The following is a 14,418-nucleotide window of genomic DNA, read 5'->3' as shown; positions in this document are numbered from 1 at the left end:
TATTTTTTCCAAAGCCTTCACCTATACTATTCTGCAGCATATTTGGAACATAGAGCTTAGAATAACTGAAAGAGACCTTGAAGGTCATCTAATTCAAAGCCCTGCACAAGCAAGAGAATTTATACCATTTCAGACAAATGGCTGTCCAGCCTCTTCTTGAAAGCCTCCAATGATGGGGCACCTACAAATTCTGAAGGCAAGCCATTCCACTGGATGATTGTCTTCACTGTTAGGGAAATTTCTCCTTAGTTCTAGATTGCTTCTCTCTTTAATTAGTTTCCATCCATTGGTTCATTTTTTTGCCTTCTGGTGCTTTGGAAAATAGTTTGCCCTCTCATCTTTGTGGTAGCACCTCAAATATTGGAACATTGATATCATATCTCCACTAGTTCTTCTTTTCACTAGACTAGGTATACCCAATTCCTGCAACAGTTCTTCATATGTTTTAGCCTCCAGTCCCCTAAAAATCTTTGTTACTCTTTTCTGTACTCTTTCCAGAGTCTCATTTTCTTGACTGCTTGTTCTTTTAGTGTTAAAATATCCTTTCAGTATATTGTAAAAGGCAGATGGTATCTATTTTAATTCATTTCAATTAACCAGTCAGGAAAACCGGCTTTTTTCCATCCCATTGTAGAATATCTAGAATTTCCATAAATGATACCCTTGGAACCCTAAAATAAAGACAGCAAGATGGAAAGATGATGATAAGATAGATAAACAGATTTTAAAAAAACCAATGGAGCAGAACAGTATGGGTTCCAGGAGTGTGTGTGTAGGGGGGTCAATTCACTATTCTTGTGATAAAAAATGCACACAAGATAAAACATGAAACATGTTTTACTTTATTTTTTCAAATATCCCTATCCAATCTTATTTCTTCTTTTTTTCCTTTGGAGGGTCTGTGTGTGTCAATGTTTTTCTATTTAACTTTCACTTTTCTCCAGTTTCCAAAGGATTTTCAAATCAAGATCTGCTAATCTGTTTGACCATTGGATGTTTGACCATTTCATCAAACATTGTACAGGGGAAGGGATTCCTAATCCATTGGTTAAAATTAAATCTTTGTCCTGATTTCTAGAATTAGAGAAATTTTGTAGTTTCAAACTTCCTAATTTATCCACTATTTTCAAAACAAGTTTAGCATCAGTCACTTATTCTGCCACCCCAAAGTAATAAAGTTGTTAATCAGATATATACAGGAAAAAATTGTCAGGTTGCAAATGGTTCAATGGCAATTATATACCTTATGAATGACTATAATCACTTTAATATTCTACTAGGCCAAAATATCCAATGTTTTGTACAAAAGGGAATAGGAATTTAGAAACAGTAAATATTTCAAGAGCCACATGGAGGAAGGAAGTGGTAATGCTGTCTCTGTGAGATTCAAAGTTCTCTTCCTTCTTTTATATCTGCCAGAAGATAGACTCCATACACAGAGAGTCATAAAACTGATCCTCCTAGTGTTCTTGATGCACAAAGCAGTTACTCTGAGCTACCCTGCAAGTAGTGCTTTTCCTGTTCCACATGACTGGTATCAACCTGGTGACCTCGTCATCGGTGGGATGATGTCTCACTTGATTTACCATTTCTATCAACCTCTATTCAAGCAACATCCTTTTCTCAATCTTTATGATTCACCAATGTAAAGCTTTTCCTTTGAATTATCAGATGCACATGCCAAAAAATCGTTTATATGACTAATAGCTTTTTGTATAGAAAATGTAGAATTTTTCGTGTAAATTTAAGAATGTTTGTGTTTTGAATGTTTTCTAGTGGTGACAGAAAAGGGAACTTTCTTTGTGTTTGTTTCATTAACAACGTTCTCATAAGAAAAGCCCATTTGATTGCATGAAGGTTATCACAAAGAAGAATGATAAAAAAAAATCAGTACTGCCACACTTTACAAAACAAAAATAAAGGTGCTTTTCCAAAAGGCAACTGGACTTCTTTGGGTTTTTTCTTTGAAAACATTTCAGTAAAGTTCCTAGAAAAATAAGCCAACAGAGATATTGAACATTGAAGTTAAAACTTTAGAAATTAGTATGCCTTATGATGAATCAAAATAGAAAAATATTAAAGGAAATAATTGGTGTGCAAAGTATGCTTGGACTGATAATAAAATTATTTAATGCTTCAATCAGAAACAGGTTTTCTGATAGTCAGTTATAAATAATGACCATCCTAAAATGGTTTGCAAAATTATACATTATTATTATTTTGAAACGGTGTGCTCAATCTATTTGCAGTGTAATAACCAAATTCTACCAACATATCCTTGCCTTGGCCTTTGCTGTGAAGGAGATCAATGAGGACTCCCAGATCTTACCTAATGTCACTCTTGGATTCCACATCTATGACAGTTACTACAATTCAAGGATGACCTATCGTACCACTCTGGACCTCCTTTTCAAATCCAAGGAATTTGTCCCTAACTACAAATGTGATAGACATAAAAATCTGATGGCTATCATTGGAGGATTAGGTTCTGATACATCATCTAATATAGCTGACATTGTAGGTTTCTACAAGATTCCACAGGTAAGTATGGAGCGAATGAGCAGAAAAATTCTGCACCTTGTTTTTATAGCACAATTACTGATAATCAGATATTAGGCTTAGATTTGTATTAAGACATTCTATAGACCTTAAGGTATAATACTTAGCACTCTTTTCTGAAATTACAATGCAAATCACAGAAGTGAGTATCCAGGGACATGCCATAACTAAAGAATGATTTGAATGTAGTATTCATTGGTCCTGTTCAGACAATTGAACTAGTATAATGTATTTGAAATATTTCCTAGAAATCCCATACTATATTAATATTTCAAAAGAAATAGAGGAAAAATGCCTTCCTTGGATATTTTTTACAAGAAAACTAGATCCAAAAAGATCAGATATGAGCTAACAATTCAACAGAATATCACTCTGCTTTCTTTTAGCTGACATATGGCTCATTAGCCCAAGAGGAATTTCAGACCAGTAAGCAATCTTCATTTTATTTCATGGTCCCCAAAGAGGACCATCAGAACGTTGGGATTATCCAACTGCTTCATCATTTCAGATGGTCATGGATTGGGATTTTTACTATGGATAACAACAGTGGAGAACATTTCCTACAAAAAATGCAGCCTATAATGTCACAAAATGAAATCTGCTCATCATTTGTACAAAGGCTGCCACAACTAATCCACATAGAAGATCTTACAAAACTTTATCACATAAGCTCAAATATTTTCACTAATTTGAGGAATGACAACACCACTACATTTCTTGTCTATGGAGAATCACTGACAATTACGTTTCTCAGAGCTATCATGTTTGTCGCAGATCCTGAAAGCATTGAAACTGCATCGTTTAGAAAGGTGTGGATCATGACTGCACAGATTGATTTTGTGCTCTCAGGCTTTCAGGTCACGTGGGATCTCCAGATGTTTCATGGGGCTCTTTCCTTCACTGTTCATTCAAGAGCAGTTGTAGGTTTCAAGGAGTTTCTTCAGACCATAAAACCTCATTCAGGCTACAGAGATGGTTTTCTGCAGGACATTTGGGAACAATTATTTGATTGTTCATTCTCAAAATCAGGGTTAAAAGTAATGTCCAGTAAGCAGTGCCTGGGGGAGATGAAGCTGGAGGATCTTCCTGCACCTGTGTTTGAAATGGAAATGACTGGACAAAGCTACAGTGTCTACAACGCTGTTTATGCTGTGGCTCATGCTTTGCAGGCTCTATTCATGTCAGGGTTCAATAAGAATAAAACAATAATGGGTAGAAAACCTGACCTATTTATGCAGGCTTGGCAGGTATTCTCTCTGTATTTGATACTTCTTTTATTTCAATGAGCAGTTTGATCTAGAATTACCAATTTAACCTATGGCAGAAAGTCTTTATATTGTCTGAGAATAGAATAGAATAGAATAGAATAGAATAGAATAGAATAGAATAGAATAGAATAGAATAGAGTAGAGTAGAGTAGAGTAGAGTAGAGTAGAGTAGAGTAGAGTAGAGTAGAGTAGAGTAGAATAGAATAGAATAGAATAGAATAGAGCAGAGCAGAGCAGAGCAGAGCAGAACAGAACAGAACAGAACAGAACAGAACAGAACTGGAATTGGAATTGGAATTGGAATTGGAATTGGAATGGGATAGGGGATTGGGGATAGGGGATAGGGGGTAGGGGGTAGGGGATAAGGGCAAGGGGAAAGGGATAGAATAATGGGATGGGATGGGATGGGATGGGATGGGATGGGATGGGATGGGATGGAATAGAATGGAATAGAATAGAATAGAATAGAATAGAATAGAATAGAATAGAATAGAATAGAATAGAATAGAATAGAATAGAATAGAATAGAATAGAGCAGAGCAGAGCAGAGCATAACAGAACAGAACAGAACAGAACAGAACAGAATAGAATAGAATAATCTTTATTGTCACTTTAAATGTACACTAATCGGCATACATTAAAATGAAGTTTCATTGCATATACCTCTCAAAGGGTCACCACCTTCAATATACGCTAAATAAATATGATAAAAAAAACTGCATATGCCCACATACCCACATATAGTCTATGACACAGAGAATCAACACAGTCTAGTTCAGATGCACATATGTACATAACAAGAAAAAGCTAGATGTGAACATCAATAAACTAGTTTAAGTAACACAGTTGTTAAGTGAATTTGGCTTTCCCACTGACTTTGCTTGTCAGAAGGTGGCGAGGGTTCTAAATGAAAAAAAAAACAGTCATAAGTTACTTTTTTCAGTGCCATCCTAACAGTCATTAAACAAACTGTTGTAAATAGAGGACTATCTGTATTATACAGTATTTCCAACTCTCTCTCTCTCTCTTTCTCATTCTCTTTCACATAGCTCCATCCATTTCTACATGACATTTCTTTTAACAATTCAGCTGGAGAGGAAGTGATCCTGAATGAGAAAGGAGAAGTAATGGGGGGATTTGACATCATCAATCTGATTACGTTTCCAAATCGGTCTTTTCAAAGAGTTAAAGTCGGAATAATTGATCCGAGTGCTCCAACAGGCAAAGAATTATTCATTGATGATCGTTCGATTGTCTGGCACCCATATTTTAATCAGGTATGGATTCATTTAATGAATGATATCTTGAGCTACCGGTAATTCCCTGAAAATAAAAAACTACTCTGAGTCAGTCACCGGTCAAACTTTGGTCCTGGTGACTGACTCAGATTGAATCCTGCAAGATTAATATACATATTTTTTATTTTCCCTTTGCCAAACCCTTTTATGTTTATTACCAGGTTCTTCCAATTTCTCTGTGTAATGACCACTGTTCCACTGGATACTGGAAGAAGGAGGCTGAAGGAAAACAATTTTGTTGCTATGACTGTGTTCCATGTCCAGAAGGGAAGATTTCAAATCAAAAGGGTAGGTTAGATATTCCATCAAGTTTTCATTAGACTGATTTAAGCAAACGAAGAGGTGCGATGGCTCAGTGGCTTAATGATGCTGAAGGTCTTTCCTACAGTGGTTCGAGTCCTAGCACTGTGTGGAAGGGTGAGCTTTCATCACTTGCCTCAGCTTCTGCCCACCAAGCATTTCAACAGCATGTTATATGTGAGTAGATAAATAGGTATCACTTTGGTGGGAAGACGAGCTGGTGCTTCATGTGGATGGTTAGAATTCCATTGCCACTGGACTTCCTGTTTGCAATGCTAAGTTTCAAGGCAGCTTTGATGGAGGGACAGGGCCCCAAGATGATGCTGCAGGAAAGTTGCTCACATTTTTTTTTTCTTATGCAGAGCTCATTTGCCCCATGTGGCAAACTTTGGAAAATGCACAAGTGTGAACCAAACAAGTTAGCAGTCTTAGGCAGCCAGACTACTCGTCTGTATAGTCTCCTGGCTAATGTAATGTCACCATACACTAAATAAATAAATAAATTTAAGCAAAGTGTAACACATGACCTTAGTGTGCACATAACTAATACTTCTACATCTTCTTCAAGACAAATATTCATTTTTATAGCTGTGATTCACAATCTGTTGTTCAGGTTTCAAATTTGTTAAGACACTCTGTTACTAGAGACTTACATATACCCTCATGGTTTTCTTTTTCATGTTTTGGACAAAAAGTGAAAAATCCAAATGGAAATTGTAATAAATTTTAAAATGATACAAAGGGCTGCATTCCAAAGAATAATTGTCCTTCCATTTCTGCTTTCTTTTATGCCAATCCTAAATCTTCCATTTCAGGAAAAACTAAATTTTTATAGAAACATGATCGATCTGGTAACCAGAGGAAAGAACTCAAAAGGAATAATAACTAGGACTTCCTGGTGGCAAGGCTCCATTGATGGCAGCCATTTCGGCTGTCAGCCCCGCTGTCTCCGTAGAGCTGCCTAAAACAGCGATGATCAGCTGTTTGGTGGCTCGGAAGCCCGCTCCTCGGGAGAAGAGGAGGGGGTGAGCGCCCAGGCAGGGATAGAGCTCCCCCAGACCACCAGAGTTGAAACTCTGGTGGTTGAAGTGTTCAGCCCCCCCCAAAGCCTGAGTTTGCTCTGGACTCCGGGACGCCTCTGCTCCAAGGCTTTGGAGCAGAGCAGGACGCTGCAACCATCCTTGGTGGAGCAGTGGGCTAATGCCTCCTTAAGTAACACCAGCTGCCTGCAATTAGTGCAGGTTCGCATCCCACCAGGCTCAAGGTTGACTCAGCCTTCCATCCTTCCGAGGTAGGTAAAATGAGGACCCAGATTGTTGGGGGCAATTAAGCTGACTTTGTAATAATGCCGCTTGGGGTGTGTGTGAAAGCCCTAATAAACAGGCATATGCATAGAATGAAGGCTACTGCTAAGCTTGTAAGCCGCCCTGAGTCTTCGGAGAAGGGCGGGATATAAATGGAATTAAAATAAAAATAAAAAATAAATCCCTGCCAGCGAGAGTGAACTTTGGATTACTTGGATGCAGGCAGAGCTGTGCAGGAGAATGCTGTCAGAGCAAGTATTTGAACTTTAACTCAGTAAACTTTGTGGAGACTTTTAAGTGGAGTGGAAAGTGAAAGTGCACAATAGAATTAAGTGGGTGAAAATGGCTGCCAAGTCATTGCCCCCCCTCCGGCACCTGCACCCACACCAGCTTGACAATAAAAGATTTACAGGATGTTTTGCAAGAGGCTTTGAAAGAGCAATCTCAGCAATTAGCTGAGCTTATTGAGGAGAAGAATACAGAAATAAGGGCAGACATCTTACTTGCATTTCAAGGCATGGCTGTTTGTATTAAATGTCTGGATGAGAAAGTGGAAGAACTTAGTCAAAATAATATGAGATTAGATGCCAAAATGACGGATGCTGAAACAGTGATGGAAAAGATTGACGACGATTTATTATTGGTCCAGCATAGAGAGATGGAGTTTGCTGTGAGAATTAGAGGGTTGAAGGAAGACCCTAAGGAAAATTTGAAAAAAGTAGTTTCAGAAGCTCTTGAACAGGTTCTGGGGCGCTCAGCAGAAGATATTATGGTGGATATAGATAAAATATTTCGTGTTAATTCCTGGATTGCAAGACAAAGGAAGCTACCTAGAGATGTGGTGGTTTATTTTACAGAGAGAGCAATTAGAAATGAGGTTATTCAAGCCTTTTATAATAATAAATTTACAGTTGCAGAGCAAGAAGTTTTAATTTTGAAAGAGATTCCTCCAAGAATTTTAAGGAGAAGGAAAGAATTTGATTTTCTGGCAGAAGAATTAAGAAGACGGGATATCCAGTTCAGATAATAATAATAATAATAATAATAATAATAATAATAATAATAATAATAATAATAATAATAATAATAATAATAATAATAATAATAATAATAATTTTATTTGTATACCGCCCTTCTCCCAAAGGACTCAGGGCGGTGAACAGGGCAAACATATAAAAATACAAAGATACAAAAGTTAAAAAAGAATTAAAAAAATGCCCAAGCTAAAACAATAAATAAAACAATGAATACATATATTAAGAACAACAATAAAATCCCAACCCATCCCCCATCAGGCCAGGCCGGCTTGTTCGAACAAGTCTTCAGATCGCGTCGGAAGGAGCGAAGGTCGGGAGATCCCAGTAGGTATGGTGGTGATGCACGCAGGCATGAGATACCGTCTTCTCACAGTTTTACAGGCACGTGATTTTTATGCCAATATTTTGAAGGCAGGCCCCATACCACTTCTGGAATCTAAAAGGAAGAATGGCGAAGGAGAGCGTCAACCACAAAGTGAGAGTATACAAGGTGCTGAAGGAGTTACGCAGGTGAAAGATGGAGAATTCCAGAAAGCTACAGGAGTGGATCAGATTTCAGTACCAACGGAGGAGGTCAGAGACCAAAGAATGACACGCGCTGCAGCTAGATGAATGAGACAAGAGCAAGAACAGCAGAGAGTTATGATTGCATCTCAAAATCTTACTTACAGTGAAGCAGTGGGAGGAGCGAAGCCAAAGAGAGTGCAGGTGATGTTGGAACAGGCGCTCCAAAAGCTTCAGGTTGCAAAAGATGGCGACAAAGCTTCTAACCTGGAATGTTAATGGTCTAAATTCACCACATAAGAGAAAGAAAGTATTTCAATATCTAAAGCAATTTAAAAATGATGTTATTTGCTTACAGGAAACACATATTCGAGCGGTTGATCAAAAGTACTTGGTAAACTTTAGGTTGGGCACACAGTTTATTGCTTCTGCACCTGATAAGAAAAATGGAGTTGTTATTTATGTCAAGAATACTTTAACAGCGAGTTTAATTGAAGCAGACAAACAAGGAAGATATGTTATAATTAAATTATTAATAGAAGGCAAGAAAACGCTTTTGGTTGGATTATATGCTCCTAATCAACAGCAAGGAGATTTTTACAATTTATTACACAGCAAGATTATTCAGTGGGATTACAAATCTTGTATTTTTATGGGAGATTGGAATGGTGTCTTGGATGTACAAATGGACAAGGGAGGTCTTTTTAAAAGCATGCCAAGTCATGCTAAACTGCCTAAATCTTTTTTTGAGATGAATGATGACTTGGAATTGAGAGATGTTTGGAGAGAAAGGAACCTGCAAGAAAAAGACTTTACTTTTTTCTCCGACAGGCATCAATCTTTCTCCAGGATTGACTTTGTATTAATTACCAATGATTTTTTTTTCTAGGATTAAGAAGATCAAGATTTGTCCAAGAACTATATCTGATCATAGTCCAGTATGGTTAGAGATAGAAAAAGATAATGGAGACAGACGGTCTTGGCGTTTAAATGAAAATTTGTTTAGATACCAGGAAAATGTGGAAGAGTGTAAAAAGCAGATGAAAGAATTTTTTAAAATTAATATGCATAAAGGTACTTCTAGTGAGATGGTTTGGGATGCAAGTAAAGCTTATATGAGAGGTGTATTAATATATTTGAACAATAAACATAGACGTAAATTGGAATTTAAAAGGAAAGAATTAGAGGATGAAATTAAGGAAAAAGAAAAGGCTTTAATTCTGAATCCATCTGATGGGAAGATCAAAGAGGTAATTACTTTACTAAGGGGTCAGTTTGATATGTTAATGGCAGATCAAGTGGCAACTAACCTACGGTATGCTAGACATAACACTTTTTGTAATGCTAATAAAACGGGTAGATGGTTAGCTTACTTGTTAAGGAAGAAGCAAAGAGCTTGCAATATAGATAGAATAGAACATAAGGGTAAAGTAGTGTATCAGCAGAATCTTATTAAAAAGACTTTTGTTGATTTTTATTCTAAGTTGTATGCCAGAGATAAGATTAGAGATGTAGATATAGATGGATATTTGATGAAAGCTAATATTCCTGTTCTTACGCAAGAACAAAAGGAAGGGATGAACCAATTGATAACTGACGAAGAAATTTTTCTAGCAATTAAACAAATAAAAGTGGGTAAAGCACCGGGAACTGACGGTTTGACTGCCGTTTATTATAAAAATTTACAGTTAGAAATGGTGGAACCTTTAAGAGAATTGTTTAAGACAATTCAATTGGGAGGAGGAGTGCCTCCATCGTGGAAAACTGCCTTTATTTTGTTGATCCTGAAGGAAGATCAGGATGCTGCCCAAGCCAAAAACTACAGACCAATATCACTTTTAAATACTGACTATTAGATATTTGCAAAAATTTTAGCCAACAGATTAATGAAGGTAATGCAACAAGTGATTCATAGTGATCAAACTGGATTTATAAGTGGCAGACAAATGAAGAATAATGTGAGACATATTGTAGATCTATTGGAATTCTTGGAAAGAAATAATCAGATCCCCGCAGCGTTGATCTTTTTGGATGCTGAAAAAGCTTTTGATCAATTGGACTGGCAATTTTTGATGAAAGTATTAGAGAAAATGGAATTTGGGGGAAATTTTTTACAACCTATTAGGGCAATATATCAGAAGCAAACAGCTCGTATAATAGTAAATAACAGTTTGACAGAATCATGCAATATTGAAAAGGGTACAAGACAGGGGTGTCCGCTGTCACCTTTATTGTTTGTTTTAACATTGGAAATATTACTGATTAAAATACGAGATTCAAATAAAATTAGGGGAATTCAAATAAGAGATCAGGATTACAGATTGAGGGTGTTTGCGGACGACCTGGTTATTACAGTAACTCAGCTGGATTATTCAGTTGTAGAATTGATGGAGATAATAATGTTATATGGGAAGGTTTCTGGATTTAAGATAAACACACAAAAAACTAAAATATTGTCTAAGAACATGACTGTACCACAAAAGGCTGATCTAGAAAAGCTAACGGGATTTGAAATAGTTAAAAAGATTAAATATTTGGGGATATATCTGTCAGCCTCAAATGTGAAGTTATATAAAAATAATTATGAAATGTTATGGGGAAAAATACAAAAAGTATTAGATAGTTGGAAAAAATTACAATTGTCTTTATTGGGAAGAATTGCAGCAGTGAAGATGAATGTTTTGCCAAAATTTTTGTTTTTGTTTCAAATGATACCTATATTTAAAAAGGATTTAAATTTGGAGGAATGGCAAAAAGGAATTAATAAATTTGTCTGGTCAGGGAAAAAGCCACGAGTTAAATTTAAGATAATGCAAGATACGCGTGAAAGAGGTGGTCTTAAAATGCCTAATTTTAAATTATATTATGAGGCTGCTGCCTTGTCATTGATAAGTGACTGGTTTAATTTAACACAAGGGAGATTATTAAATCTTGATGGTCATGATTTGTTATTTGGTTGGCATGCATATTTATTGTATGATAAGAAAGTGGATAATGTGTTTAAGATACATATTTTAAGGTATGCTCTGTTGCGAGTTTTGAAAAAGTATAGACATAAGTTAAATTATAAGATACCAATTTGGGCAATACCTAAACACGCAATAGAAAATATGAATGTGGGATTCAAACAGGATGAGACTACATATAAGGAAATTTTAAGTCTAGAAAGGAATGTATGGCAATTAAAGCCATATAATATTTTAAAAGAAGAAAAGATTGTACAAACTTGGTTCCAGTATGGGCAATTACAGGCAAGATGGAAAGAGGACCAGAGAGCTGGCTTTTCGATGACTGATGAAAATTTGGTAAAACAAATTATAGATCAAGGTCAAGCACATATTAAAAGGATATATAATGCATTGATAGAAATTGACTCAGAAATGGAACTTGTTAAAGATTGTATGATAAAGTGGGCCCAGAATTTTCAAGAAGTTATAACAATGGATACTTGGGAAAAGATTTGCGTTAGAAATGTTAAATTTACACAGGCCCAAAACCTAAGAGAGAATTTTTATAAAATGTTTTATAGGTGGCACTTAGACCCTAAAAAATTAGCAAGCATGTATCCGAACTGCCAGCCCAAATGTTGGAGGTGTGGTTGTGAGGATGCAACATATTTTCATATATGGTGGACTTGTAAAAAGGTTAAAGCCTTTTGGATTAAAATTTGGTGGAATATGCAAAAGATATTTAAGAAAAGGATAAAGTTTTCTCCGCAATTGTTTTTATTGGGTATTATTACAGATACTACTGTTATAGACACTAAGTTGATGTTGCATCTAATTTCGGCGGCAAGACTTTTAGTTGCATAATATTGGAAGAAGGAGGAATTGCCGACTATAGAAGAGTGGACTTTGAAAGTTTCCAACTTGACGGAAATGGCAAAGATTTTGGCATATTTGAAAGACCAATCGCAACAGAGATATATTGTGGAATGGAAAAGATGGATTGAATATATTCAGAATAAATATGGGACTAAAAATTTTCATTTAGCATTTGAATAAGTAGTGGATTTTTATGATGTATGATTAGTTATTTGTTACTTTATTAATATTATGACTCTGGAGAGTTAAAGTCCGATAGAACTTAATGTTTTATTTTTGTTGTTAACATATTTCAGTTTATGTTGTATTATTATACCCTGTATTCACCTCTGGGAAGTCAGGGAGGGAGGAGGGGAGGGGAGGGTTGGGGAGAGGGGAGGGGGGAGTTCATTGTATTTAAAAATTGTAAAACTTTTCAATAAAAAGGAATAATAACTAGCACCCATTCAGAAAGTAATTTGAATAATATGGAATGACAAATGATGAGAAATTCTTTGATTTTCATTCCAGATATGGATGACTGTTTTGAATGCACAGGGGACCATTATCCAAATAAAGAAAAGAAAGGATGCATACTGAAACGGCTGGTATTTCTAACTTTTGAAGAAGACTTAGGAATTGGTTTAGCCTCAACTGCTCTTTGTTTCTTCTTCTTGACTTCTTGGGCACTTGGAACATTTATTAAACACAGGGATACTCCCATTGTCAAAGCCAACAACCGGTCCCTCACCTACACCCTGCTTGTCTCTCTTCTGCTCTGTTTTCTCTCGTCATTGTTGTTCCTCAGCCAACCTGGCAAGGTGACCTGCCTTCTCCGACAACCAACTTTTGTCATCACTTTTTCAGTGGCCATTTCTAATGTTCTGGCCAAAACCATCACTGTCATTGTTGCTTTCATGGCCACTAAACCAGGGTCCCAGATGAGGAAATGGGTGGGGAAACGATTGGCCTTTTCTACTGTATTTTCCTGTTCTCTCTTCCAAGTATGTATTTGTATCCTTTGGTTGTCAACATCTCCCCCATTCCCTGAGTTGGACACGCAGTCAGAGCTCCAAGAAATGATTTTACAGTGCAATGAGGGATCAGCTTTCTTTTTCTATTGTGTCTTGGGCTACATGGGTATCTTAGCCATTGCCAGCTTTATTGTGGCTTTTCTTGCCCGTAAATTACCTGACAGCTTCAATGAAGCCAAGTTCATCACCTTCAGCATGTTGGCCTTTTGCAGTGTGTGGATCTCCTTCTTTCCGGCCTATCTGAGCACAAAAGGCAAAGCCATGGTAGCTGTGGAGGTCTTCTCCATCTTGTCCTCCAGTGCTGCATTACTGGGATGCATATTTTTGCCAAAGTGCTACATCATTGTTTTACGGCCTGAGTTAAACCACAAAGAACAACTCATAAAGAGGATTTAATACATAATGTAAACTTCCTTGGTATCAGAAACTGCTGACAGAAAAGTGTAGAAAAATAGGCAACATATTGCTTTTATTTTTTGTCAAAGAATGATTTATGGAGAATTATTTATTTATTTATTTATTTATTTATTTATTTATTTATTTATTTATTTATTTATTTATTTATTTAAATTTATATACCACCCTATTCCCGTAGGACTCAGGGCAGTTTACAGGGAAAATTAAAATACATAGTATACAAAATTAAAATCAATTAAAACTGTTCATTAAATTACAGTCCCTGAAGTTAAACTAAAACCCAATTAAATTAATTAAATTAAAACCCCTCAGTCTGGGCCAAACAGCTCGAAGAACCAGGTTTTCAAGTCCCGGCGAAATGAGCGAAGGTCGGGGGCAGTCCTGAGTTCTGTGGGAAGTTGGTTCCATAGGGCATTCCTTAAACGGCAGTACCCTGAGAAGGCTCTCCCTGTGGGAGCACACAGGACGATGGGAAGTTGATGCCGGCAGCAGGTGTTCCCTTAGATAATCCGGACCCAAGCCATTTAGGGCTTTATAGGTCATTACCAGCACCATTATGATTATTAAGATTTGAGCAGTGCAGTGGACTAGAGGTGGAGCTCTCAACACACAATTAGGAGACTATGAGTCCGATCCTAGGTAGCTGCAGATATTTCTCTCTCTGAGCACAATGAGTAATTGTCTGCTGTGAACTCCATGTAGACATCAGGAACAGCATCCAGTCACTGAACTACAGGTAATCCCTGAGGTACGAGCCTAATAAAGCCTGCCTATTAGGTTCATAATCATCAAGTGAATCAGACTCAATATTGCAACATTTTAGAATCAAACTCATTAATGGAATCAAATGGGTCATTAAATGAACAAAGATTTGATTTATTATTTCCTCCTATG

General features: G+C 36.6%; 1 protein-coding gene across 1 annotated transcript; it reads left to right on the top strand.

Annotated features, from left to right (window-relative positions):
* Positions 1-2,379: 2,379 nt before the first annotated feature.
* Positions 2,380-13,503, top strand: LOC310649027 (vomeronasal type-2 receptor 26-like; the record flags this gene model as incomplete). Its single annotated transcript, XM_083377273.1, has 5 exons — positions 2,380-2,541; positions 2,946-3,771; positions 4,917-5,104; positions 5,287-5,413; positions 12,605-13,503. 5 exons carry the CDS (start codon positions 2,380-2,382, stop codon positions 13,501-13,503), a joined length of 2,202 nt encoding a protein of 733 aa, XP_083233399.1.
* Between the last annotated feature and the right edge of the window lie 915 nt (positions 13,504-14,418).

This window comes from Vipera ursinii (assembly GCF_947247035.1).
Source record: "Vipera ursinii genome assembly, chromosome: Z".
NCBI lineage: Eukaryota > Metazoa > Chordata > Lepidosauria > Squamata > Viperidae > Vipera > Vipera ursinii.
The sequence above is the reverse complement of the archived record's forward strand: the minus strand, read 5'-3'. Positions and strand labels throughout refer to the sequence as shown.